Raw genomic sequence first — 26940 nt, forward strand, 5'->3', positions numbered from 1 at the left:
TGAGCCAAACCGGCCAGGGCCTTTGTCGGAACTTTTAACTCCTGTGTTGAAAATAAATTTAAACTTATCTAAGCAGAGAGTTCAAGGTCTTGATATAAATAGGATATATTTCAGCCTGACACTGAAACTATTTAATGTATGAAACATCAGTTTCTCAGATATGTTCGTCTTCATGTCAGGGTACTTATGCATTTGAATAAATGAAGTAGAAAAAACAAAACAAAATAAAAGCAGATCTAGTCTCACAATATATCGTTTGGAAAAGCAGCTTATCAAATAATATGTGTGTTCTATAACCTGCTTCTTTTTATACTCTAAAAAGACACCGAAAGGATCTTTTTCCAGGTTGTAGTGGTGGGTGTTAGCTGTGGCTGGACTCTGAGTGTGCTCAAGTAAAGAAAAGGAACCTCCAGTATGTACAATGGTCTGGACTCAGGCTGTTTAACAAGAAACATGATTTCCATCTGCTGTTGGAAACTGGGCAGGAGACAGTGGGATGAGTGGGTGCCCAGGGAGGAGGATAATGGTGGTTATGATCCTGCTGTCCATTTGTGCAGCACTTGGCTGTGAATGAGTGTTTCTCTGCTCCCTACAGCACCCCGAGGTGGGAAGGGCAGGTCAGGAGAGGGTAGGAGAGTGGCTGATCTCAGCCCAAGTAGACGCAGTCTCAGGCCTTGCATTCCAGCCTTGGGGTTTCATTCACTTCCCAGTGACCAAAGCACCCTGTACCTCTGCAATGGAAATTTCCCAACTGACACATAAGTAGGGAGCAGAGTTAAATTAATCACCCAGTCTAAACAGTTGTCAGCACGTGTGTCTTTCTTGTCTCATCTGTCCCCACCCCTCAGCCCTACTTTTTCTGTTATTTAAAGCAAATTCTTAGGGTACTTTTTACGTTGTAAAAGTATCCCTCTACCAGCATGCGATTTCCTTAAAGGTCAAGGGTCCCATCTCTTTCATCATCATGTTCCCAGCAGTGCTGACACTTAAGTGTTCAATAAATATTTGTTGAAACCTAGAGTCCATTTCATTCCACCATCCATAGGGAGGTGGTTTTACTGTGTAGGCTCACAGAAACCCGGTGAATCTTTGGTGCCTTAACTGAATCACTGTGTGTGTGTATTTGGGATGTCGCTACTGCAGCTGGTGGCTTGGGTTGGCCCAGTTTGTGTGTAGAGGAGATGGGTTGTGCCTTCTCTGTACCGCAGGCCGATGCTCCAACCGCTGCGCCAAACCGGCCAGGGCGGGTTGTGCCTTGATACATGCATGCTTGTCCATATGTTCACCCCAGAAAAGTGGGAGGATTAGTTATGACTATCGTTAGTCTTGCTTAACTTGTAAAAACAAAACAAAATGAAAACTTTTCCTCAAGCAAACATTTCTTTTTTCACTTGATAATGAAGCTTCGAGAGAGTTGAAATCAGACAGACCTGGGTTTGAGCCCCACCTCTGTCCCTTCTCTATAGATAATAGGTCCTCTGGCCCTCCGTTTCCTTACAAGTGAAACGAAGTGGTAACTGTTCACAGGGTGGTGAAGATTAAATAAAATTAAATAAAATACCGGTGAGAACTAAGTTCCTGGTGTGGAATAAGCACTTCACAAAGACTTGCCCCTGTTTCTGTGAAATGGGGATGTTCACCATGCCTCCCTTAGCAAGGGTGTGTGTAGATGAAGTGAGGTCATTGGTGGAAAGCCCTTAACCCCTAGGACACAGCATTAGTGATCAGAGTGGCCACTGATGGTGACCAAGCTGAGCTAACTCAGCCAACCCACCATTATTAGATGACAATGCATTTAGCAGATTGATGACACCATTAGGACCCTGATTGTTTCTACCTTACCAACTTTAGGCTGTTGCTTGCTACCTCATGACCTCAACAGGAGGTGGCAAGCAACAGTGACTACATTCAGGCAAGGAGGAAGGGGGAGTTGAAGCCACACGTGTTCCCACGTATTAGTGAAGCAACTCCCCTACCTCCCCAACCCCCGCAGGCTGTCTGTGTAGGTCTCTCTGACCAAGACTGAACCATGTGATCAGGACTGGGGCAGTGGGGTTACGACTGTGATGATTGCCCACATTTGGTACAAGCAGCCCGCTCAGAATTGAGACTGTGTTAGCAAAGTGGGGAGGGACACAGTAAAAGGAGTGCCCCCGGATTTAGGGACACGGGCTATGGACTCCAAATGAAGGGCAGATTTGGGAGCAGCTCTTTGGGGGATTTGGGCGTTACATTTTAGGCCACTTCTAGGCTTTCCTGCTGTCCTTCCTCATATAGAGGTGACAGGAATGGAGGCATCTCCCCTCCTCTCAGTGGAACCTCTAAGGACATAAGGGCTTTGGGATATGGTAGCTTTAATCTTGGTACCACTGCGTTGAAGGAGGCAAAGCAGGGTAGTGGGAAAAGGGAAATTACATTCTCTTGATTGGTAAGAAAAGAAAGGCAGTCCTTTAAAAATTTTTTTAAAATTTATTTATTGATTTGAGAGAGAGAAGAGAGAAACATTGATTTGGTGTTCCACCCATCCATGCATTCTAAGTTATTCCCATATGTGCCTCAGCCAGGGATCGAACATCTGGATGACACTCTAACCAACTGAGCTGTCCTTTTTCTGTGTGTTATTGTTTTGGGTCTTTAGGAAAAACTTCATGTGGGGTGCTTTTGAGTCAGATTGGTAGCATCCAAAGTCGGGCCTGGCTCTGCAGAGTTGAGAGGAAGTCTCCAGCATGGCAGTTACCCAGGGGCCTCGGTTTGCCCTCTCCTGCTGGTTGTTGGTGCCATGAAGACACTAACATGTGCAGCATTCAGTGTGGCCCTAGGTGTGCAAGTCTCCTCAGCTTCTGGTAGGCTGTGATGAGAATAGATGGTATAGATAGGTAGGCTGTCAATTAATTGCAGGTAGTTCTGAATCAGGACAAACTAGTGGGTGGTACTTTGAGTAGGTGAAGGAATTTACCTTTGCCAAATTGAATTCTGATGCATCCGTAGACTTTTATGCTGGTTTCATTTGGCCAACAAATATTTTTGGTCTGGCTATGCAGATCTTCCATTTACTGGCCATGTGGCTTTGCGTGAGTTACTTAATTCTTCCCTCCCACCCCCCTACCCCCCGTTTCCTAGTATGTAAAAGGAGAATATTATTACAAATTTCCAGAGTTGGTATGAGGATTAAAAGGTAAAAATGTCTCATATGTATGTAGTAGATGTGATGTGTTCTTAGTGTTTAAAATAGCCTATAATTCTTTGAATGTGTGGTGCATGCTTTGTATTTTGTGAACAAATTATTTTTTTGATTGTTTCCTGTTTATGAATTCCAGTGTTCATAAACTATAAACTGCAGAAGAAGGTTTAAGATAAAAGTAAGGAGACCTGACATTTCTTTTGTGGTCTCTTATTAGCTGTTTAACCTTGAACATATTACTAGTCTCTTGGTAACCAGTTTTCTTATTTGTGAATTGGAATGTTAGTGTCTGTCTCATAGACTACAAGTGTTTATTCTATTGAGAAGGCAAGTAGAGCCCTGGCCGGTTTGGCTCAGTGGTTGGAGTGTCGGCCTGCAGACCAAAGAGTCGTGGGTTCAATTCCGGTCAAGGGCACATACTGCGGTTTGGTTCCTGGCCCTGGTCTGGCTCATGTGGGAGGCAACCAATCAATGTGTTTCTCTCACATTGATGTTTCTCTCTCTCTCTCTCTCTCCCCCTTCCACTCTGGAGATAAGGATTAAAAAAAGAAGGCAAGTAGGTATGAAAATGGCTCATGAAAAGTGCCATGCAAATTTAAGGTAGTAAGTTTTTCTAGCTTCTTTCCACTGAAACATTTTAATAGTCCTTTTGTATATTGACTTTTTATGCTAATATTCCTACTTTTTTTTAATTTTGTGAATTTGGATGGTGTTGTCTAACACAGTTAGGTCTGAGTTGTTTTTTTGTTGTTGAAGGACTAAAAAAATTTAAGGACAAATAGGTGGCTGAAGTGAATGTTTGGCTAAATTTTCACTCCTTTTATTTTATTCTCCCCTCCCCCTTTTATTACCAGGCCTGCCTGTAGCCCCTGTCTCCTCCACGAGGTAGTTGGTGTGAGAAAAATGTGGAAATTCTCACACTCACATGCACCAGACACCGATAGCATCAGCAAAGCTCTCCCTGGAATTGCACTTCTATCCTTTTATTGATTAACTTTGCCCCCCCCCCCCTTTTTTCACTAAATAACACACAGCATCAATGTCAATTGTGACGTATGTAATAAGCTGTACATATGTGCACTCACCCAGCAGAGCACTAGGATGTCACCCCCTCAGGGCTCCTTTCTGTCAAGCCCCTGCGGTTCATCATCTTTTAGGCAACGTTCTGCTGGCTCCCGGTCATGCCTCCTGCCAGTTACCGTTTTTTTTGTTTGTTTGTTTGTTTTTTTGCAGAGGTTCTTAGAGTCTGGATACCTGCTCTGGCTGTCAGCAGCATCTGCTGTATCTTCTCCCAGAATGTGGCTTCTCTCTTTTTCTTTGTTAAGGTGCCTGATGAGCAGAATTTCTCAGTTGGAATATAGTTGGCTTTAGTAGTCTTATAATTTGGTATTTTAAAAATCCTGTTTAAAAAACTTTTCCCAGTCCCAAAGTCATAAAGAAAATCTCCAAATCACCTGCTGAGACCTTTCAAGTTTTGCCGTTTGCGCTGAATCTGTAGTCTGCCTGGAAGCGACCTGTCTGTGGTGTGTGAGGGAAGGGACCTTTGCATTTTCTCCTTAGATCACTGTGTTTCAGCCCTGTTCACCGACTTTCTCTACTCCCCTAGCCTGTGCCGCTGTTGCCACCGCTGCCGCACTTCTCGGTTTCAGATCTGTTTCTGGGCTATCTTTGATCCCCAAATTCCATTTCTAGTAATTTGCTCTAAGGAACAGCTCAGGACATGTTCAGGCATTTCGTTACAGCAGTACCCTTTGAAGCACGGGTGGTGGAGCTGAGCGGAAGTGTTCTACGTGTTCCAGCAATGGAGCAAGTTGATCGAGGGCTGCATCAGTGCACTGAAATGCTCCGTAGCCGACAGAAATGTGTTTACTGATATGGAAGGGTGCCGACAGTATAGCACAACAGAAAAAATAGCAAGTTAATGCATGGTATGTACAATCTGATTCCATGTTTACAAAAAGTTAACGTGCAAGAAAAACAACCCATTCAGTGCACTTTGATCTGGCTTCCCCCTGTGTCATGCCATGAGTCTGCTCTGGCAGGTCTTTCTCTGGCTCCTCCCAGTCCTGCTGATGACCTTGCTGCTGTGTTTGACATCCACAGGGTCTTTCCAGGACTTTCATCTGCTCCCTGGTTTTCTGCTCACTTTTCTCATCCTCTTATGGACTCTTGCCTCCTCTCTGACAGATGGTGTCCTGGGGTTCCTGGTTGGGTCCTTGGGTCTCCTCTCATTCCATTCCTTCTCCATAAGGAACTGCTTTGAGGCTTCTCTCCTGTTAAACTTTCTCTTATAGCCCCGACCGTCTGTCTGCAGCTGGCTCTCCACTCAGCTCGCCCGCTGTCCTTAAGGCCTTCAGAGCCAGGATGTTCAGAAGGAAGCCCACGTCCTCCTCCATGAGGCCCCTCAGAGTCATCCTGGTTTCTGTCCTGCCTCCTTGCCTCCGTCTGTGGTGGGTCTTCTTCCCTAATACACATGCCTGTGTCATGTCCCCTTCTCAGACGCTCATTGCTGGCTGCCCCTTTACTAGAGTTTCTGGAGTGTTCTTCCTGCCTCCAGGTTTCACACCCTCCCTCTTTGCTCCATACTGTGGCCAAAATCATTGGTCAAAAGTGTCTGTATATCGGAGACATCACCCCTTGACCTGTGGTTCACAGGCCTGGCTGTTCCCTACCTTCCTGGCCCTCTTGGGTTCTGTGCAGCCTCTGATGGTTTCAGGCCCTCTGCCTGGCTTGCTCATCTTCGGAGATCTGCTCTGTGATGCCTTCCCTCTCAGGGGAATTGCTCCCTCCCTGGTGCCCCGTCCTCTGCCCTCTGGTCTGAGCTGTCCCTGTAGTCCTCAGAGCCAGTGCTATGGCGGGAGTGAAGGGGACAGACGAATGAGGGACGGGCTTCCTCACCCCGTGACTGGGCACATGCAGTCCCTCGGAGACAGAGGAAGTCTGGTGGGCAGGTGGGTTTGACCACAGCTCACAGGGTCTGTTTTTGCCTTTCTCTGCCCCCTTGACACCTTTTTTAAGGGCATTTTCAGAGCTGTCCTTCTCTGTTCTTGGTTCCTGACCTTCCCCTGCAGCAGGTGATAGGCGGTCTCGCCTGTGGCCAGGAACATGTCTGTCTGGGCAGTGGGTCGCTCTGGCACCCAGGACCCTGCTTAGGCTCAGGCTGAGTACTCTGCTGGGTTTCACTCCACCTGGGGATTTGCTTCCTCTCTGTTTGGAGGTGGGCCAGTGCTCACATTCTCACTTGCTACTCTGTCTGATTCTCAGTGCCCGTGTGTGTTGCAAATCCGTCCTTCCTTGTCCCTGGTGGTAACGAAGGTGCCCTGGGTTGCTTGTAGGACAGAGTTGGCCCTCTTGTTTGTGCAAAGGATGGGACAGGATGATTCTGAGAGCCTGGCCACCCAGCATGCCCTGAGCGGGCTAAGGTTGAGATATGGGTGTTTGACTCTGTTTCTCTGCTCTGTGGGGTGTAAGGAGGAGCCCTGCCAGCTGAGCAGTTTCCTGTGGGTGCTGGTTACAGGCTGCCCTGATGCAGAACATAGCAGATTATTCAGAGGGTTATTTTCTTGACCACTTTTAGTTCATTGCTTTTGACTGAGTGTTTAAAAATATTCTGCAACACATCGATAGTACTCATGAGCAACAAATCAGAAGAAATGTAGTTTCTGAGAAAGCTTCAAAGAAATACCGACTTTATCTCTTCCCCAGCCTTTTCCGCTGAAACCCACCAGTCTTTTTCTGAGCACTCTTGTGCTATAAATAGAACAGCAGCTCTCCTTGGGTAGCCCACGATCAGCTCTCATCCGCTTTCTGAAAGATGTGTGTGTGTGTGTGTTGGATTGTGTTTTAATATTGCTTGTCTTATGTGTGAGATGTGGAGCAGGAGACACGAAAAAATACTCTAGCGTTTATCCTTTAAAAGATAACTTATTATAACTTTCTGGGTCTGTGCTTGTTGGTTTTGTCCTTTTTTTTTTGCATGTAGGAAAGAAATGGAAGCGATTCCTTCCCCTGCAGAGGTAAGGAAGACGTGTGGGCGAGGAGAGGTGCCTGCGCCTCTGTGTGAGTCCTGTGGGGTCGAGGAAAGGCTCTCCTGCTGTGGGGTGCAGGTGTCCGGGGCTCTGTGCTGCTGCGCACAGACTGGCTGCCCTGGGTTTCTGATGAGCACATTGAATTGAGTGCCACCATGTATACTTAGGTCTGCAAAGAAAGTTAGGAAATGGCCTGGGAGTTTTTCCATACTGCAGACTGGTTTATCTCTGGAGCTACTGAGATTGGAGGTTGGGCGTTCTTTCCACCTGGGATCAGCCTGGATTTGGTTCGGCACATGTTTCCACACTTCCAAAAAGCCAGGCCTTTGTTCTGTTAAGGATAGAGTTTTCACACTCTGACCGAGTTGGTGTGTTTATTCTCTTGACCACTGGGTGATGTCATGTTCCTCTCTTCTGGTGCAATTACCTGGGAGTTCAGGTGGGTGGTTTTCTCACAAGGAAAAGTGTAGGTATACATCACAGAGTGAGTAGGTAAGTTCCTCAGTAGTCTTCCTCCTGGATTGGTTCTCTCAGGAGTTGGAGAGCATTGCTGTTCGTGCCGCTAGGCTGGCCCCACAGCAGTTTCCATCATCCCTGGCCTGTGGCTGTGAGCTGGCATGTGCCCAGGAAGCTCGCAGAGGGGCTGTCCTGTAGCCGGGGGTAGGGGAGGAGCACGAGATCTGTGTTCCCAGGACAGCCTGGACTGCTGTGCTGCTTAGGTGGGGGTCCTGTTGCACCGCCAAGTGTGGGTGGTATGTGTGGGGCAGGGGGCTTTCTTCAGCGTCATCCTCTGGGGACAAGGAACACTGCACCCTGAGTTCCACTCCCTCCCTGGTTAGGAGTAGGCTGATGGAGGGACGTTACAACTGGTGCTCTGCCCTTGCCTTCTGATGCATTTGGGTGATAGGAGGGTTCTGTGTCTGGTTTCATCTTGTGTCATCTGAAGTGGCCCCAGATGCCCAGGTGCTTTGTACAGAAACTTAAAAAATTACTTACTGTTACTTTGGGATTAGGTAATTAAACAAAGCCTTCTCTGAACCAATAATCTTGTCCTTTAACAGAATTTTTGTCTACTCTGCCTCCGCCCCATGATGAGACTCCATGTAGAATGAGCATTTCTGTTAGGTGGGGTAAAACACATCCTGCAGACGCTGAGTCAGCCTCTTGTTTCATGCATCTTGTTTATTCGTTTGGACTGTGTTAGTGGCTCTGAGTGGTTCCACGTGTCAGTGACCAGGTAGTTCCTGGAGCATTTAACTTCTGAGTGGGCCACAGGGCTCCCTGGGGAGCAGCTCCAGGAGGAGCCATGCCTGCTCTTGGCTTTCATTGAGACGAGGTGAGTGGACTGCTGTCCACCTCTTGGTTCTCTTAACAAAACTCCTGTTTTGTGGTGGTCTGATCAGATTTACAGGATGAGATGGGTTTTTGTGACTTTGGTTGTCTGCTTACCTCTCACAGCATGGGCAGATGCACGTGCCTGGCCTGTGAATATATTTGGGTGAAGGCTGAATGGGGTGTAGGCCTGGAGCCGCACTGAACCCCACAGCAACCTACGTCGACAGTTTTGGCAACAGGATCCTGAGAAATGGCAGGAGGCCAGAGAACACAGAGACGGGGCCAAGAATAGCTAAAAGAAATACCAAATGCTGAAGTTGGAGAATGCCCTGGCCTGGGCTGCTTGTTGTGGTCCTTCTAGCCTTCCTGTCCCTTTCTGCTGTTCCCCTGGGCATATCCAGGGCACACCTTGGGCCTCTGAAACCCTCCCTGCAGGCATGCCATTGCCCCACAGAGAATTACGTTAGCCCTCCCCCGGCTGCGCACGCGCCCTGTCCATAGGTCAAGGTCTGGGGAGTGTGTGAGAAATATTTCTGTCAGGCTGGCAGCAGTTAGAGAGCGAATGCACCGGACCGTCAGTGTGCAGTCTGGGTGGACGAGCGCGCGGTGCTGTGAGAACACATGCTCATGAGTTCGTTTCTGTGCTTCCAGACTGTCATCAAAGAGGGGATGCTGACCAAACAGAACAGCTCATTCCAGAGATCCAAAAGGAGGTACTTCAAGCTGCGAGGGCGAACGCTGTACTATGCAAAGACTGCGAAGGTGAGGGGCGGTGCAGGAAACCTCACAGGAACACGCAGGGACTGCAGGGAGGTTTGGGCGCCAGGTCCTCATCTGGGGAAACCTTCCATTCTGAGAGATGTTTTTTCCAGAGAGCTTCATAATACTCTAGGGTGCTAGGTTTTATTTGTCTCAAGGCATGTTTTAGTGCTTAGGAACAATGATTTTTCTTCTTCTTTTTTTAATGTCATGTGTTACTAGTGGGGAAGGAAAAAATGTCACAGAAATTACGATATTACAGCTGGATAGCTTTCTTGCAGAATGATTAGGGGTTAAAGGCTTATACATCTCTAATGGATTAAAGTGTCTTTTTAAAAAATACTCTATTGAGGTATAATTGGCATACAAAAAGCTGTAGATATTTAATGTATACAACTTGATGAGTTTGGAGATAAGTATGTACCCGTGAAACTAACATAAAGTATTTTTGAAATGTACTGGGTTTCTGGGGGTGTGAACAGCAGTTCTTTGTCCCTGGGCTTTCTAGCTGGGACCCTTCCTTCTGGGTGCCATCTTGCATGTGAGACTGAGAGCTGGAATCACGGGGTAGATGCTCCTGAAAAAGGAGGAGCCAGCGAGAGGCACTGAGTTACTGCCATGTTTAAACGGATGTGGTCGTACACGTTTCAGACACCTGTGTGTTTGCAAAGCTAGTTTTTGGTATTCTGAACAATAGTATTTTTGTATCAGTATTGCTGTCAATACTGACAATTTGGTGTTAAGAAAAATCTGGAATCTGAATCATTTGCATCTTGAGATGTATCTCTAGAGACTTAGTACATTAAAATTGGAAACTAAAAGAGCACTTTGTTTATAAAGGGTTCTAACCATGTCCCCATTGAAAAAAACAACAACCCTTATAGTTATTTTAGTTTTGTGGGGGTTGGGAGGAGGTGAGTCTCTTTTCTGAGTTATTAGTATTTTCTTCAGGGGTTCCTTATGGAGTCCTCTTAGAGGGGCCAGTAACAATAACAGGAGGGGAGGACTATGATGGGGGATTTGGAGGGAGAGGAGAGGAAAGTGGAGGGTGTTCCCAGGCCTAGTTTTCATCCCTTCTTCTGGAGCCTGGCTGTCTCTCTCCAGGACTAGATTCTTTCCACTTTGCTCCCTTGTTTTCCTTCACAGCCCGATTTCTTCTCTTGGGGTCAGTCCCTCTTCCTCTAGAATCATTTATTTTAGTGGGGACCTTTCTTCCAAATGTGCTTACTGAAGAAGCTTAAGTCAGAAGGACAGAGGATCCGATCAGTCCAGACCCCTGCTCTCTCAGGTGGACTCCGTCTGAGGACATATTTCACATCCCTGAGCTCGATGGAGAGATGCTGCCTGCGCTCATGTGGTCAGCGAGCTTCCAGTTTCAGGGCCCTGGGCGTCTGTGGGTGCTTGATGGGGGTCGAGGAGAGTAATGGGCGGCATTGGGCCAGGGCTTAGGAACCTGCCCGCCTTGGGGGTGCCTTAGCCTCATGCTGACCATGGTCCCTCTGTCTCTCCCCAGTCTATCATATTTGATGAGGTGGATCTGACAGATGCCAGTGTAGCTGAATCCAGCACCAAAAACGTCAACAACAGTTTTACGGTAAGACTCTGGACACACACCTTCCTTGATTCTTCACTATATCTGGTTTTGATTTTTAATTTGAACAAATGTGTGAGCAGTTCAGAGTTTTTCATCCTTTTCACTCAGATGGGAACGATTTCTGGTAAATATTGAATTGAATGCTGAAAATAATACTGTGGTTGGAGAAAAACTGAAAATTTGGCACTTGTAAGTACAAAAGAACAAGAGAGTCCAAATGAAAATTTCTAACATGTAGTTTTACATTTCTGTACTCTTTTTACACAAAGGTTTGTTTTTCATGATTATTGTAGAAAGTTTGGAAAGTACAGAAAAGTATGTTGAAGCAATTAAAAACTAGCCATGATTAGGCCATCTCCAAACATAGAATGTTGATATTTTGTGTATTTCTTTTCTTTTTTTACTTTTAGACTGTATCCCTCCCCCATTTATAAAAGTTTTGTTGTACTTCTGCAAACGTTCTAAGTCATAAAATCATGTGACCTCACCACCCAGACAGAGGTAGCAACTATGTACTATGGAGTGTTTATCTTTATTTCTAAATATCTGTGACTTCACCCACATCCACAGTGAGATCATAGTGATCCTTTTGTGTTTACATTTTTTTTCTCTTGACAGTTTATGGTGATCATTTTCCTGTGTAGATTGATCTGAATGTTCGTCATATTTTTTAATGGCTAGATAGCATTTCTTGTATGACTTAACAATTTTGGCTTCAGGAGCTGACTTTGAACCTACCTGTATAACATATGAGTTCAATATTAGGAATGGAGTATTTAAAACTAGTTTTTTTTTTATATTGTTAAGCTATCTCATTTAGACATAAAGTATACTCCCTATTTTTTCCCCCAGTTATTTTATAGTAGGGTGGGTAATTTTCTTCATGTTTAGGATCTGACATCGTGGGTTAGTGATAGTTTCAGATACTTCCAGATTTTGTTTTATCTTATTTATTGATGGATTGATTATTGATGTTGCTGATATGAATGGGATTTTCTTTTCTCCATTTAAATTTCTACTTTGTGTTGTTGGAACCAACTGCTCTTGGTTGTGTTTTGCGGCTAATTGAGCCTTTCCTGACGGTTTCTCTTATTTTAGTCTTTATTTTACTTGGAATATTTTTAGCTTTTTCTCCATGAATCTTATTGTTTACTTAGTGGCTGTGAGAAACATCTTAAACCATATAAATGGTTGTTCTTTTATTTGTTGCTCTTAGTTTTTATTAAGAATAAGTATTGAATTTTATTGAGCATTAATTTAGGTGACCAATTTGGTCTTAGGTATTTGTACATTTCCTAATAATAAATTTTTCTTGGTAATGTTGAACTTTATAACGAAATTTTGTATTTAGAATTTTTCATCCATATGTGTGCTTTTCTTTTTATTTTTTTTTATCCTCACCTGAGGACATTTTTGCGTTTATCTTCAGATAGAGTGGAAGGGAGAGAGGGAGGAAGAGAGAGAGAGAAATATCGATGTAAGAGGGACATATTGACTGGTTGCCACCCACACGCCAACCGGGGCCGGGACGAACCGCAACCAAGTTACATGCGGTTAGTGGGAACTGAACCTGGGACTCTCTGGTCCACAAGCTGATGCTTTAACCACTGAGCCAAACTGGCCAGGGCCATATGTGTGCTTTTCTTTGGTATAGGAATGTAGCCTTTGTTGTATTTTGATTTCAGAGTTAAAATACCCCCATAAAATTCTTTTAGTAACTTAAGATTTTATGTGTTCTGGAACATTTTATATAGCTTTAGAATTGATTGTTTTCTGAAAGTTTGAGAGAACTTACTTTAAATGATCTGTCATTAAGACATTTCAGGCCCTGACCGGTTTGGTTCAGCGGTTAGAGCGTCGGCCTGCGGTCCTGAGAGACCCGGGTTCGGTTCCCGCTAAGGGCACGTACCTCGGTTGCAGTTTGTCCCCGGCCCTGGTCGGTTGTGCGGGTGGCAGCCACTCGATGTGTCCCTTTCACATCGATGTTTCTCTCTCTCTCTGTTCCTCTCTCTCCCTCCCACTCTACCTGAAAAAAATGGAAAAATGTCCTCGGGTGAGGATAAAAAAAAAAAAGACATTTCAGGGAGGTAAATCTATGGATAAACCTAAAAGATTTATTTTTCCTTGTTTTTTATCCTTTTTTTCCTTTATTGATTTTACAGAGAGAGGAAATGAGAGGGAGAGAGATATAGAAACATCGATGAGAGAGCATGGATTGGCTCCCTCCTGCACGCCCCCCACTGGGGATCAGGCCCACAACCTGAACATGTGTCCTGACCAGAAATCGAACCGGTGACCTCTTGGTGCATGGGTTGATGCTCAACCACGGAGCCACACCAGCTAGACCGTTTTTTTTTTTACTTTTTTATTTTAATCCTCACCCGAGGACATTTTTTGCATTTTACCTTCAGATAGAGCGGGAGGGAGAGAAGGAGGAAGAGAGAGACAGAAACATCGATGTGAGAGAGACATATCGACCGGTTGCCACCCAAACAACCCCAAATGGGGCCGGGGACAAACTGCCACCAAGGTACGTACCCTTAGTGGGAACTGAACCCGAGTCTCTCTGGTCTGCGAGCTGATCCTCTAACCACTGAGCAAAACTGGCCAGAGCTGTTTTTTTATTTTTTGAGTCAGTTTTTGTAATTTATTTTCTCACTTATTCCACACCTTCAAATTTAGTAGCATGTATTATTTGCATTTTAAACATTTGTGTCTTTTGTTAGAGCACCTTTTGCGTTTCTACTTTTATTTGTTTAGCTTTGTTTTCCTTTTTCTTTTAGCTTTGTTTTTCTTGTCAGATTTCTTAATTCTTGGATTATTGATCAATCTCATTTATTGTTACCTAATTCAGTTTCTACTTCATGTTTATTATCTTTTTTCTGTTTTTCACTTTTTTTTTTAATATATTTTTTTTATTTAAAATTTTTTTTCTTTATTGAGTTTACAGAGAGGAAGTGAGAGGGAGAGACAGATATAAACATCGATGAGGGAACATAGTTTTGCTGCCTCCTTCATGCCCCCCACTGGGGATTGGGCCCACAATCTGGCCATGTGCCCTGATCGGGAATCGAACTGGCAACCTCTTGGTGCCATGGGTCGATGCTCAACCACTGAGCCACACCAGCTGGACTGTTTTTCACAACTTTTTAAAAGAACTTATTAATTGGCTTATTTTTATTTTCATATACATAATATATAAAAAATGAAAACATGAGGGACTCTGAATTTAACTCTGAATGCCTTTTTGTTCACATGCAAACAGTTTTTTTTTCCCCTCCCAGTATAAAAATGTTATTAAAGACATTTTTTTGATTATTCTAGTTACTGGAGAAAATTTTCAAGTATATAACTATAAATGGGAAATTTGAGACCATTTATATCCTATTACCCAATATACCTAGTAGTATATTTTGGTTTATTTCCCACAAAATACATTTTATAAAATATAATTTTTAACTTTCTTCTCAGCAATGAGCTTTTTCTGTTATAATGTTCTTCAAAATCTTATTTATTGATATTGCATAGTATTCCATCATATAAATGTATGAGTTTATGTATCCATCTCTATATTAAACATTTGATTTTTTTCTATCATAAATACTATTGTGATGTACATTTGCACACAGATCCTTTTATGTATTTCTGATTATTTTCTAGTATAAATTCTTAGAAATGGAATTCCATTTGAGGTAGAAAATATAAACTTCTGAAAGGCTTTTGAAAAAATACATGAGGTGCTGATACCTGTTACAACTTGGATGAGCCTTGAAAACATTATGCTGAGTGAAAGGAGCCAGACACAAATGGCCACATATTTTATGGTTCCATTTCTGTGAACTGTCCAGAGTAGGCAAATCTGTAGAGACAGGAAGTAGAGTAGTGGCTTTGAGGGGCTGAGGAGGAAGAAGGGGTGTCTCCGAAAGTGTGCAGAATTTTTTTTGTGGGTGACAAACTGTTCTAAATTTAGATATGGGAGATGGTTGCACAACTTTGTGAATGTGCCAAAACCCACTGAATTGTATACTTTAAAAGGATGAATTGTATGAGAATTTTATCTCAATAAAGATATAATGGAAAAATAGTATGCATTTGGGACTACACAAGTTACTGTGGAGCTTTGTCAGCTTGATCTGAGAATGAACCCTGATTATATCTTGTCTTTGTGGCATAATGTGTTCAGAGGGCTAAATACTCAACATCCAGATGTAGAGCCTGTTCATTGTTGGAGGAGCCTCTGGAACTCCATTCCTGGTGGGTAGTCATGGATGCTCCAGCCCTCATGGCAGAGACACCTGTCTTTCACGTTTATTTTCTATTTTGTTAGTGTTCTAAAACTGCCTTTTCATCTGAGGATGTGGTAAAAGGACAAGAGAAAGATTCACACTGAGGTTCCCCAGAAACATTCTAAGATAAGGAAGCTCATCCCATGAGTAATCTGTGATGGCGTAAGAAATATGGAGGTAAATGGGGAGTGTTTGGTGCCCAGTCCCCCCAGTCACAGTTCCATAGAGTCATTAAGTTCTAGGCACTGGGGTTGTAGGTGATGCAAATATTTTCTTTGCTTAAAATTCTCACTTAGCTGTGCTATTTCTCACCCCCTGCAGTATTTACTGTTTGACCTCTGAACCTGTCACTTCCTGTGCAGCGAACTTCAGGAGTGTGTGCAGGCGTCTCTTCATCGCTGTGCCCTCCTGGAAGGCTGTGCACGTGCTCAGGGAGTGAGCGCAGAACGAATGAATGCATTCGCCCAGCAGCTACTGCACTTCCTGGAATATCTCATTTGGTTTTCCAGCTATTCCAGTAGTGACTTCCAAAGTCTACAACTTCTACTAAAATTGCATGCCTGAGCCCTGGCCGGTGTGGCTCAGTGGTTAGAGTGTCAGCCTGGGGTCCAGAGAGACCCAGGTTTGGTTCCTGCTAAGGGTGCGTGCCTCGGTTGCAGTTTGTCCCCGGCCCTGGTTGGGTTGTGCGGGTGGCAGCCACTTGGTGTGTCCCTTTCACGTGGATGTTTCTCTCTCTTTCTCCCTCCCACTCTATCTGAACAAAAGATGGGAAAATGTCCTCGGGTGAGGATAAAAAAAAAAAATTGCATGCCTGCTACAAACCACCAGTCAGTGAAAGCTGCTATTACCATGAGTCAACCAACAAGGGAAGCTTTTATAGCGTGGAAGCATGAGTAAATCTGCTCCACATTAGAAAAGACTCCATTTTTATTCCTCTCCAAGATGGCCAGAGAACTGTACCATAAAGAAGTAAAGGACCCTTGGGACAAGAAACGTCTAAGGGAGATGGGCAGAGAAGTACTTGGGGGAGAGGAGAGGTTTTGAGACAGGCTTGATGGAAGAAATGGCACGAACGAGTCTCATGTAACTGGACACGGGTCTGCCTGTCTTCTTGTTCTTTAAGAACAGAGTGAGCTGGTATGAAGCTAAAGACACAGAGATTGCCTTTAGATTCTTGATAGGCAGAGCAGTGGCACTGTGCACTTTCAGAAGATGGGGAGTAGGGTAGACAGTGGGCTACACCCTTACGAGGTCAAAAACACAGCAGCATGAAGAGAAAAGGGATTTGCCAACTTCGTGTCCCTGCCTCTGTAATAACATGCAATTGTATGCTTTTGGTGATTAAACATGTTAATACTGATCTAGGAACACTAAAAAACTTTTGGTATGTTATTGCCAAATTGCCCTTAGAAGTATTAACAAGGCTTCACAAAAGTGCTTTTTTCTATCCTTTTACAAACACCATGTGTTCACATTTTTTAATATCTCTGCCATTTTGATGGTTTAAAAATGGTAGTTTGTTTCTTCAGTGATCAAAGTAAGGTCAAACATTTCTCACAGTCATTGACCATTTGTAGTTCTCTATGAATTGATTTTTTTCATGGGCTTTCAGATAGTCAGCACTATTTGTAGGGTTCAAAGTTACCTCTCTCAGTTACCTCTCTCTCTCTCACTCTTTTCTCTCATGGGCTGTAATAGTTCTAGTACTTTGTCTTTCTTTTTTACTAGATTTCATACACTAATAGTGGGCCGAAGTTACGAGGTAAAATGTTTTCCATCATCTAACATGTTTTGATTTGTTAATTTTTATTTTATTTTTTTTCATTCCTCACCCGAGGATATGTTTCTGTTGAGTTTTAGAAAGAGAGAGAGAGAGAGAAACACTAATGTGAGAGAAACATCAATCAGTTACCTCCTGTATGCCCCCCAACCAGGAATTGAATTCACAACCTAGGTATGTGCCCTGATTGGAATCAACCCCACAACCTTTCAGTGCACAGGACTATGCTCCAACCAACTGAGCCATCTGGCCAAGGCCTAACACGTTTTAAAATTATTTTCAGCTTTAGAATCACAAAATTTAGAGATTTATGCTGAAGGTATATTTTTACTACCATAACTTTTCAAAAGAGTTTGTTAAAGCAGCATTTCTGTTTTACTGAAATGTTTATTTTAAATACATTTTTAAATTGAAATATGACTTCCATACCAAAAAATGCATAAATATGAGTACAGTTTGTTGTGTAACCACCATGCAGGTGATGGAATGTATCCAGTCCCCCGAAGCTTCCCTCCCCACATGTAACCACTGTCCTGACTTCTGATACTGTAGACGAGTTTGACTGTTTTAGATATTTGATGTAAAAGGGCCATTTCTGATGTATTTCCTGATTTATGGCATTTGGGGAATTTTTCTAGTTGTATTGTTACTGATATTTAGCTTAATTCTACTGTGATCAGAGAACATAACCTGAGATTCTAGTCTTTTGAAATTATTGAGACTTTGATCTGTTGATTTATATAAATGTTCCATGTACATTTGAACAGAACTTGGATTAGGTAGTTCTTTATGCAGCTGATTAGGACACAAGTTTAGTCATTTTTCTCAAATCTTTTATAACCTACTCATTTATTTTCTGCTTGTCCTATTAGTTATTGAGTGAGATATATTAAAATCACCTCCTGTGATTGTAGACTTCTGTTTTTTGTTTTCATCCTGTTATTTCTTGCTGTATATATTTGGAGGGTTATTATTTAGTTCATACAGATTTAGAATTATTTTATATTCTTACTAGATTGACACTTTTATTGTGAAATAATCTTTGTTACCAATCTTAATGTTTTTTGCCTTAAAGTTTACTTTGTCTTGAAGTTTACAAAATATAGCTACAACAGCTTTACTTTTACTAGTAATTGCATTATATAGGTAATGGTATATAATTTTCCATCCTTTTACTTGCAACATTTTTGTTTTTATTTCATTTGTGATTTTTGTAAGCAGTTTAATTTGCATGGCTTTAAAATTGCTGCAAATTTAATTGGATTATGCATTCAGCTGGATTATGTTTGGTCTATCCTTTGTTTAGATACAGCTGTCCCTCGCCACTTCGTGCTTCGAAGGTCACGGCCTCACTCTATCGTGGTTTTTCAGTTTTTTCAAATACTATGTGCTATACTATATTTGAAAAAACTGCGATAGAGTGAAGCTGCGAACGTCGAAGTGTGAAGTGGCGAGGGACGACCTAACAGTAAATAAAAAAATCCTACTTCGTGGAAATTCACTTATCATGGTAGAATCTAGAACTGATTAATTGGGATAAATGAGGGCCGACTGTACTCTTGTATTGGGTATAAACTGAACATATTATTACTTGTTTTCTCTATGTCTCACATTTTATTTTTTCACACTCTTCTTAAATGGATTATAATTATTTCGTTTTCTCTTCTCTTTGAGTTTGTTTCATATATATTATTTGAGTGGATATTTCACAGATTACAAAATACATCCTTGGCTTAAATTCTAATACAGATTAATATTTTTAGTGCTTCCCAGACAATGCAAGGATTTTAGAACATTTAAACTCTCTATATTCTTTGAAATTGCTATTGAAATTACAATTAATTTGTGTTACTTAAAACTGTACTCACCTCTTGCCTTTCTGATGGTTTGTTGTATACTTTAATTTTACGCATATTTGAAATCTTATAGGACATTATTACATAGTCAATAATTTAGATTTCTAATGGATATTTGTACTTTCTTTTGCTTTTTATTTCTTTTTATGTTTCTGTGATCCATTTGGGGTAAAATTTCTTCGGTCTGAAAACTTCCTTCAATATTTGTTTAGTATGGGTCTCTATTTTTGTTTGTAAATATCTTAATTTCACCTTTTGGAAGGATATTTTTCCATGTTATATACAGTTCTACCATAGCAATTATTTTCTTTCAGCTATTTAAAACTTCATTGTATTGTAGCTTTCATTATTTCTATTAAAAGTAACTTGTCTGTCTTATAATTTTTTCTTGGATGGTAATATAATATATGCCCCTCCCCCAATAATTTTAAGATTTCTTTTCAGTTTCTTTGGCATTGAGCTGTTTTACTATAATTTTTCCAGGCATTTTTTTGTGTGTTTATTTTTCTTAGTGTTTCTACCACTTCTGAAATCTATGGATTTATGTATGTCCCTACTCTTGTCAGTTTTGTAAAAGTCTTGGTTATTATTTCTTCAAGTATTGCTTCTACCCATTAATTTTTTTCTCTCATTCTGGAACTTGTATATTATGTCTTTTCACAGTCTTCCATATGTTTCTTACACTCTTTAAACAATATTTTCTGTTCTCTTTACTCTGGATATTATCACTGTATTTGGATGTTCTTCCGGTTTTTCTTGTCTATTGTTAAAGTCCATATATTGAGGTGTTTTTTTTTAATTGATTTTAGAGAGAGAGGAAGGGAGAGGGAGAGAGAGATGGAAACTGATGAGAGAGAACATCGATTGGCTGCCTCCTGCCTGTCCCCCACTGGGGATTGTGCCCACAACCTGGGCATGTGTCCTGATCCTGACCGGGAATCGAACCGATGACCTCTAGGTTCATGGGTTGACACTCAACCACTGAGCCACACTGGCCGGGCATCTACTGAGTTTTATATGTTCCTTATTTTCACTTTCAGCTCTAGAATTTTTGTCTGATTTTTTTTTTTTTTTTTTTTTTATCCTCACCCGAGGACATTTTTTCCATTTTTTGTTCAGATAGAGCGGGAGGGAGAGAAAGAGAGAAACATCGACGTGAAGGGACACATCGAGTGGCTGCCACCCGCACGACCAACCAGGGCCGGGGACAAACTGCAACCGAGGTACGTGCCCTTAGCGGAACCGAACCCGGGTCTCTCTGTACCGCAGGCCGACGCTCCAACCGCTGAGCCAAACCGGCCAGGGCAAATTTTTGTCTGATTTTTAAGAAATGGTTTCTAGTTCCTTGCCAAAGTCCTCATATTAAGCATATTTATTTTGCTGTCTGTGTCTGAAAACTCAAATATCTGGGTCTTTTTTTATTGTTTGGTTTTTCTCTTGGCTCTTGTTTCTTTAGTCTTTTCCTTCTGATATGCCTATTAATTTTGGTTGGCAGACATTGTCGGAAAAGGTGTCACGATAATTTTAAGCTCAAGATGGTGATGGCTTCCCTCAGAGAGGATTTGCCTTTGCTTCTGGCAGGTAGGCAAGGTAGCAGCAGATCTTGTTAAACCAGGTCTGTGATAGAGCTGATTTGAATGTGAGTTTACTTTTTCTGATTGGTCTGTTTTCACCCCTCTGCTTCCATGGTATCTGGCTTCAGGACTCTCTGCTGTTAGTTTGTTGGGCTCTGAATTCCAGTGTTTGTTTATTTCCCTCACTAGTCCAGTGGTGTTGCCAGAAGCTCTTTTCAGCCTCTCAGGCTTCCACTTGTGAGTTAGCAGTCACTTGTTTAATTATTTTTGTACCATGTCACTATGATATGTATAAGTATCTGACATTGAGATCACTCATTATAAAATGTGAGAAATGTTAGATATCATTTACTTGAAAAATAATAATATATTTACCATAGGGAATAAAGTTTGGTCTTTATCACAATGTATAAAATTTCTTGTTCAGGTTTTTATTATGGTGTTATTTTTTTTATCTACTTGATCTTACATAGACAGATAATGAGAAGTTGATCTCTTTCAGGACAGTTATAGTTGTCATTTTATTCTTGTATTTCTAACAGTTTTTACCTTCCCAATTTTTAAAAGTTTTTTGGACACATAAATGTTAATATCCTGATTATTGAGTAATTATTTATTAATAAAGTAACATCTTTCTTACATTGAATAGTCTTGGTTACTAACTGTCCTCTGTCTGATATTAGTATTGCCATACTTTCTTTCCTTTGTTCAGAGTTTAATCGATCTGCTTGCTCACTTCACTCCTCCACCCTCACTTTATCTTTAGGTTCTCCTTGTTACTTTGGATTCCGTTTTTTAAGCAGTGTATTAGTAGAATTTGTTGTATTTCTGTCTGGAACACTTTGCTTGTAGTAGTGAACCTTGGACACTTTCTGCATGTCAGGATTTTTGCACATCTGAGTCCTGTGTTTTGTGGCTGACTAGATTGTACTTCTTGATTTTATGCTTCCTGGTACCTCTCTTCTGTCTAGCGTTTCTGTGAGTGGTGTATACATGCTGTTTACATTTATATTTGTTAATGACTGGAATAGAAAGTTTCCTTCTCTCACCCATTCACAGCTCACAAGCATGTTTATGCTCTGTCTGCTTACAGCCAGCCCAAATGGCGATGTCCCTTTCAGGTCAAGCTTTGTACCAGGGTGTCCACATCGAACATGCCGCTCTGTTCTTTCTTCTACCAGTGTTCAGTCGTTCATTACAAACTAAAGGAAATGAGAAAAGACTGAAGAACAAGGAAGGAAAATAATGTAAAGTGTTCTGCTTTCCACAGAGGAAACAAAATATGGTATTTTCCCTTAGATAGCTCCAACAACACACTGTGTGCCGTGTTGGTGGTGCAGGGGAGGCGTCTGAAGCGAGTCTTAATGTTGCTGACATCTTTGAGGATAGCTGTGCATTTATGCTTGCTGTCTTGTAGGATTCTCCTTTTCTCTACGATTCTCCTTTTCTGATGTGTGATACTGGCTTGCTAGTTTGTTTGATGTTTAGTGAACTGGCTGTCTTCAGGCTCTGGTCTTGGTTTTCCAACTTTGAAAAGTTTTTTTTTTTTTCTTTTCTCTATAATTCTGATTCATGTGCTTTGTCTTGTTCTTTGGCAACTTTGCTGCTTTGCTTGTTTATTCATTCATTGACTCAGTGTGTATCTATTCAGGGCCCACCTGGGGCCAAGCACCATGGTCAGGCTGGAGTTTCAGTGGAGAGAGTTTCTTCTTCAAGAAGCTTGCACTCTAGTAGGGACTGCGTGAAGCACACAGAAGAGGTGTAATAATGGCTGAGACAGGCAGCAGGGGCGTGTAATAAGGAAGACCCTCACTGCTGGTCTTGGGGAGGGGTAAAGAAGACTGCCCTTGAGGAAGTGGTGTTTTAACAGAGACATGAAGAGGGTTTAGTGGTAAATCCACTGAAGGGAATGTGTGCAAGTGTGTCTGTGAGTTTGTGTGTCTGTGTCTGTAGGCCCTTTGGAAAGGGGAGGTATAGGGACCAGCATGTACCAAGACCTTGTGATGGGGGATATGGTATGACCATGAGAAGAATAGAAAGGAGGGCCGTGTGGCTGGCTGAAGCTGGAGGGAGAGGAGACCACAGGAGGCCATGAAAGGGGCTTGGGACTTAGTCCTTCAACCTGTAATGTTGTGGAATGATTCCATTTGGTGAAATTACCACATTTGCAGTGTTGGAACATTTTGCTTCAGCTGCAGTATGCAGGGTGAGCTGGGGGAGGGAGGCGAGGGTTTGCAGGACGTGGACGTGGTAGGAGAGGGCAGCTTCTGGCTCCAGGTGGAGTGGGGTGGAGGCTGGGCAGGGACCATTGGTGCCATCAGTTCAGCTGGGGTGAGGTGAGTGACGGTGCTAAGCCATCTGCTATAGAATAACAGGCAGGTTAAATGAGTTGCAGAGACTGCTGGGGACCAGGGGCTGTGGGGTTGTAGGTATAGGGCTCTTTGTCTTCCATGTCTGTCTTGTTCCTCTGTATTCTTTTCATTTGCTGGTTTTCTCTAATTATGCTTGTTAAAATTTTAATTTTGTTTCTTATTGCATTTACTTGTGGTTTTTACCCCCATTCCAGCATGGTTTTCATGTTCTTTTTACTTTGTTTTTATTCTGGCCTATTCTCATCTGGTGGAGAAAATATTTTGAAAAATGTTTTCTGTTTAATGTAGTAGTCATCTCCCTGTCTCAGGGAGGTTTTTCCTTTGAGTGCCTCCATTTTCTCTTGGGTTTCCAAATGTGTTCATGGACGTTGGCTATTCCCCCCTCGCCTATCCATTTATTCATCTTCGAGCTTTCTCAATGACTTTAGTTGTCGTCTTCAAGTCCTGTGTGGCTTCTTTTGTAATCTTCCCGTAGTAGCCTAGAGCTAAAGAGCGAGCCTGGAATGGTAGGGCCATTAGAGTTCAGTGCTTTCATGTACTTACTTCTCCAAGTCAGTGTTTTCATCACTTTCAATCTATGTCCTGTTTTAATAAAGACTTGATGAAATGTCATCACCTCCTTTGATGTTATTTAAAGTTTTAAAATGCAGCAAAAACAAAAGCAATGGGGTACAGCATAGCTCTGTTCTCACATTGCCTCCTACCCCCATCTCTCTGACTCCATTTGGCTTTATTTGCTCTGTTATGATGCTGTCATATGTGCTGCGTGAGAGCAAGGATCTCTGTTCTGTTCGCGGCTTCCCCAAGCGCAGCACACAGCAGGTGCTGTGGGTGCTAGTTGGAGAGTGACCTGGTCAGCCCTAGTTCCAGGATGATTTGGGCCCTGTTCCTGTCACTGCTGTCACTCAGCAGAATGCGTTCAGTGGACCAGACCTTCCCTGATGCAGCCTACAGTGCCCCAGGGTGGCAGGTGGTACAGACTCAGAACAGTGGGCCAGGAAGGGGAGAGCTGTAGCGGTGGGCGGGGTCAGGGACAGCCTTCCTGGGCCAAGAAGGATTGGGGCCAGCAATGCCACGCATCTAGGGCACCAGTGGCTCCTGCCAGAGGGAGCAGGTGTGTAAGATAGGCAGAAATCAGGGGTGAGGTACTTTCCAGGCTGTGGGGGGTTAAGAAAGACCTTTTTTTTTGCCAAATGTATTGGGAAGCCATAAGATTTTTAAAGGTGGGGTAGTATCAATGGGTTTTTTTTGAGTCTGGCTGCGGCTGGAGATGAGCTCTGCAGGGAAGAGGCCGGACAGGGGTCTTTGCTGTGGCCAGGCGAGGAGTGTGGGGGGTTGGGAAGGGCTGGGTGCAGAACCGGACAGTGCGGGCAGCCCCTGAGTCTGTGCGGGCAGTTAGCTAAACTGTCCTTGTTGCGAGTGCTTTTCTTTGTTTCGCACGACTTGGGAATTCAGTGAGAGTATTGAAGAACACTGGGGAATTGAGCAATCCATGCTCCTAGAAAGCAGCTCTCAAGGCATCCTGGTCACTGCCCAAGGTGAGTGAGACTCAGGCAGTTCCGGACTCGCCCTTGAACAGGAGCCTGTCGCTGGCTCCTTCCATTTCAGAGACTAGATCTCCTCACCTCAGAGAATGACTTCACAGTGGCCAGTGTCCAAGGCTCTGCCCTTTTAAGGAGGCAGAATTAGCGGAATTCAATTTAGTGAAGACTTTCTAAACTTAGTAGTACAAGGGGCTTGTCATCTGAGGTGGACACAGGTGCTCCTGATGGATGGCAGGAAGCAGGTCAAGGGCTGAGAGCAGGCAGATGGGGGCTGTGCCCTGACCTGTGTCCCTTGAAGGGCAAGGAGCCTGGAGTATCTGGGGATTTCGAGACATTGGTGTCCACATTGCCTGCTGGAGGACAATGGCTCTCGATGGAAGTTTCACTCCCTGGAACCCTTCACCCCAGTGAGGGTGGTCCTGGCCACCTTCTGTCACACCACCAGGGGCCTTGCCTGAGCCCTCCGCCTCGTTGGGTGACACGTTGACTGACCAGTGGCTGTGGTTTGGCCGAGTCACATATTCAGTTCCCCAGGTCGGAAATTGGACACCCTACCTCTGTGGGGAATTTAAGAACCACTTGTCAGGCTGTTGTGAGGATTTAAATGAGTTAATACAACGCAAGCATGATATGTTTGCTATTAACATGATTATAGGTATGCTCTGTTTACCTATTCAATGAGTGAATTGAAAGCAGTGAACCAAACTAATTTATTATGTTACCTGGTACTTAATTAGAAAATTTTCTTTTAGTTTGGTTTACGTATATTACTTGAAGGAAATGTTGCGTACTTTTTCAGTTTGTTGAATAATAACTTTAACTAAACAAATCACTGTGGGTTACTCCAGATTCTACTGGGCCTAATGCAGTCTGACTGTTTCACTCTGGCCCTTTGGCTCATGGCAGCAATCGCAGTTGAGTTGGACCTCGAAGAGGAAAGACAAGTTTTACTGGAATACACCTGAAATATAAAACCATTAAAAAGAGTCGTTCTACCCATTTTTAAAAGCACTGTAAATCATTGGGTTTCTCCTTATTTCTTACCTGATACAACAGTCCAGGGGATCTGTGCTCCCGGGCCCTGTCACCCTCATGCCCAATGCACACCTGATCCAGCCAAGTCTGCTCTTTATAAGGAATAAACACTCTGTGCACAGGTCGCCTGGTCTTGTTGGGGCCCCCTCAGTCTGGAGCGCTCTCCCCAATTCTCTCCATAGACCTGTCCTTTCTTTAAAGTTCGGGCGAAAGCTGTCTCTTCTGTAAGATCTTTCTGTTCACGCTGTGGCCTCTGCTCCTTTAGGGCAGTGGATCCCAAACTTGGCTGTGCCTGATTACCCTGTGGTACTTAAACAAAGGTTCCTGGCACCATCCCCAGAGATCCTGGTGCTGTTTTACACACGGATGATTTTGTAAGCTTTCCATGATTTAAAAAAATATATATTTTTTTATTGATTTTGGAGACAGAGGAAGGGAGAGAGAGAGAAACAGTGATGAGAGAGAAACATCGATTGGCTGCCTCCCGTATGTACCCCAACTTGGGATCAAACTTGCAACTCAGGAATGTGCCCTGATTGGAAATTGAACTGGAAACCTCTTTGGTGCACGGGACGGTGCTCAACCAACTGAGTCATACCCGCCGGGCCACTTTCCATGATTTTGAAGTGTTGCCACAGTTAGGACACTCATGTGACACTAAATGAGTGCAGGCTCTTTAGTAATCTGTGCATTTGGTCACTCACACCTCCATACATCTTGCCTTTCACACTTGCTGTCCCCAATGCGGATACACTCGACTGCACAAGTCAGTGGGAACTGGGAAGTCAGTTCCTTGCTCCTTTCTGTCTGGAGAGGATGTTACATCGTTTCTTCTTTGCAAAGCCCTTTGGGATGAATGAATGTTCGATTCGTTATTGTGGACAATCCTGTGGGCTGGCCCCATAGGTTAGCCCCAACCACTTACCAGTGCCTTACATGCTGGAGTGAGCAGGATCGAAGAGCTTCCGTGACTGTGTGTTTCTGGATTGTGTAGCAGCTGTGGAAGGATCTGGCTTCTTTGCCGCGCGCATGTGTGTTTCCAGCAAGTTGGACAGCTTGAAAACTTTTTCACCCCTGGAGAATATAGGAATAATGTGACAAGCTTTACCCTGGCAAACTAATTACTGAAATCAAACAGAAACAACTTGGAAAAAAAATGCATGTGCAGAAAGACTTGTTTTTTTCTTCTTTCAACAATCCTGTGTTGTGGCAAACCCTCTACTGGGTGCCTGAGGGCAGACAGAGGTGGATAAACACGTTCCCTGTGCTCAGGGACTTCACAGCCTATTGGACACGAAAAGAACTAATTATAGCCCCTGTGACAAGTATAATAGAAGGTGCAAAATCCTGTGAGAGTGGTGCGAGAAGGCCTGGGGAGTGGAAGCTTTCCAGGAGGGACATGTGAGCTGGATGTGAGGGGACCATCTCTTGCAGAGAAAACAGCTTGGGAAGAGCCAGCAGGTGCATCACATTCACAGGTGCAACACCAACAGTGCGTCCCAGGTACTGCAGCCTGTGGGGGCCACTTTATTTATTTTCTGAAGTGTTTAAATTGTAATAATGGTTTTAGAGGAGATTTAAAATAGGAAAAGAAAG

At 43.1% G+C, this 26940-nt stretch overlaps 1 protein-coding gene across 9 annotated transcripts in view; it reads left to right on the forward strand.

Moving 5' to 3' along the window:
• The window catches only part of DGKD (diacylglycerol kinase delta), a 110365-nt gene that overhangs the window by 19352 nt on the left and 64073 nt on the right, over positions 1-26940 (forward strand). For 2 of the 9 annotated variants that reach the window (XM_036254874.1, XM_036254877.1), the window contains exons 2-3: positions 9196-9306; positions 10817-10897. In XM_036254874.1, the coding sequence (XP_036110767.1) occupies positions 9196-9306; positions 10817-10897 (192 nt within the window). Of the gene's footprint in view, positions 1-5085; positions 5110-7162; positions 7241-9194; positions 9307-10449; positions 10661-10816; positions 10898-26940 lie in introns of those variants that run through there. The other 7 variants (XM_036254875.1, XM_036254876.1, XM_036254878.1 and 4 more) reach the window with 7 other exon arrangements.

Source organism: Molossus molossus, unplaced genomic scaffold, assembly GCF_014108415.1.
Source record: "Molossus molossus isolate mMolMol1 unplaced genomic scaffold, mMolMol1.p scaffold_m16_p_11, whole genome shotgun sequence".
Lineage (NCBI taxonomy): Eukaryota > Metazoa > Chordata > Mammalia > Chiroptera > Molossidae > Molossus > Molossus molossus.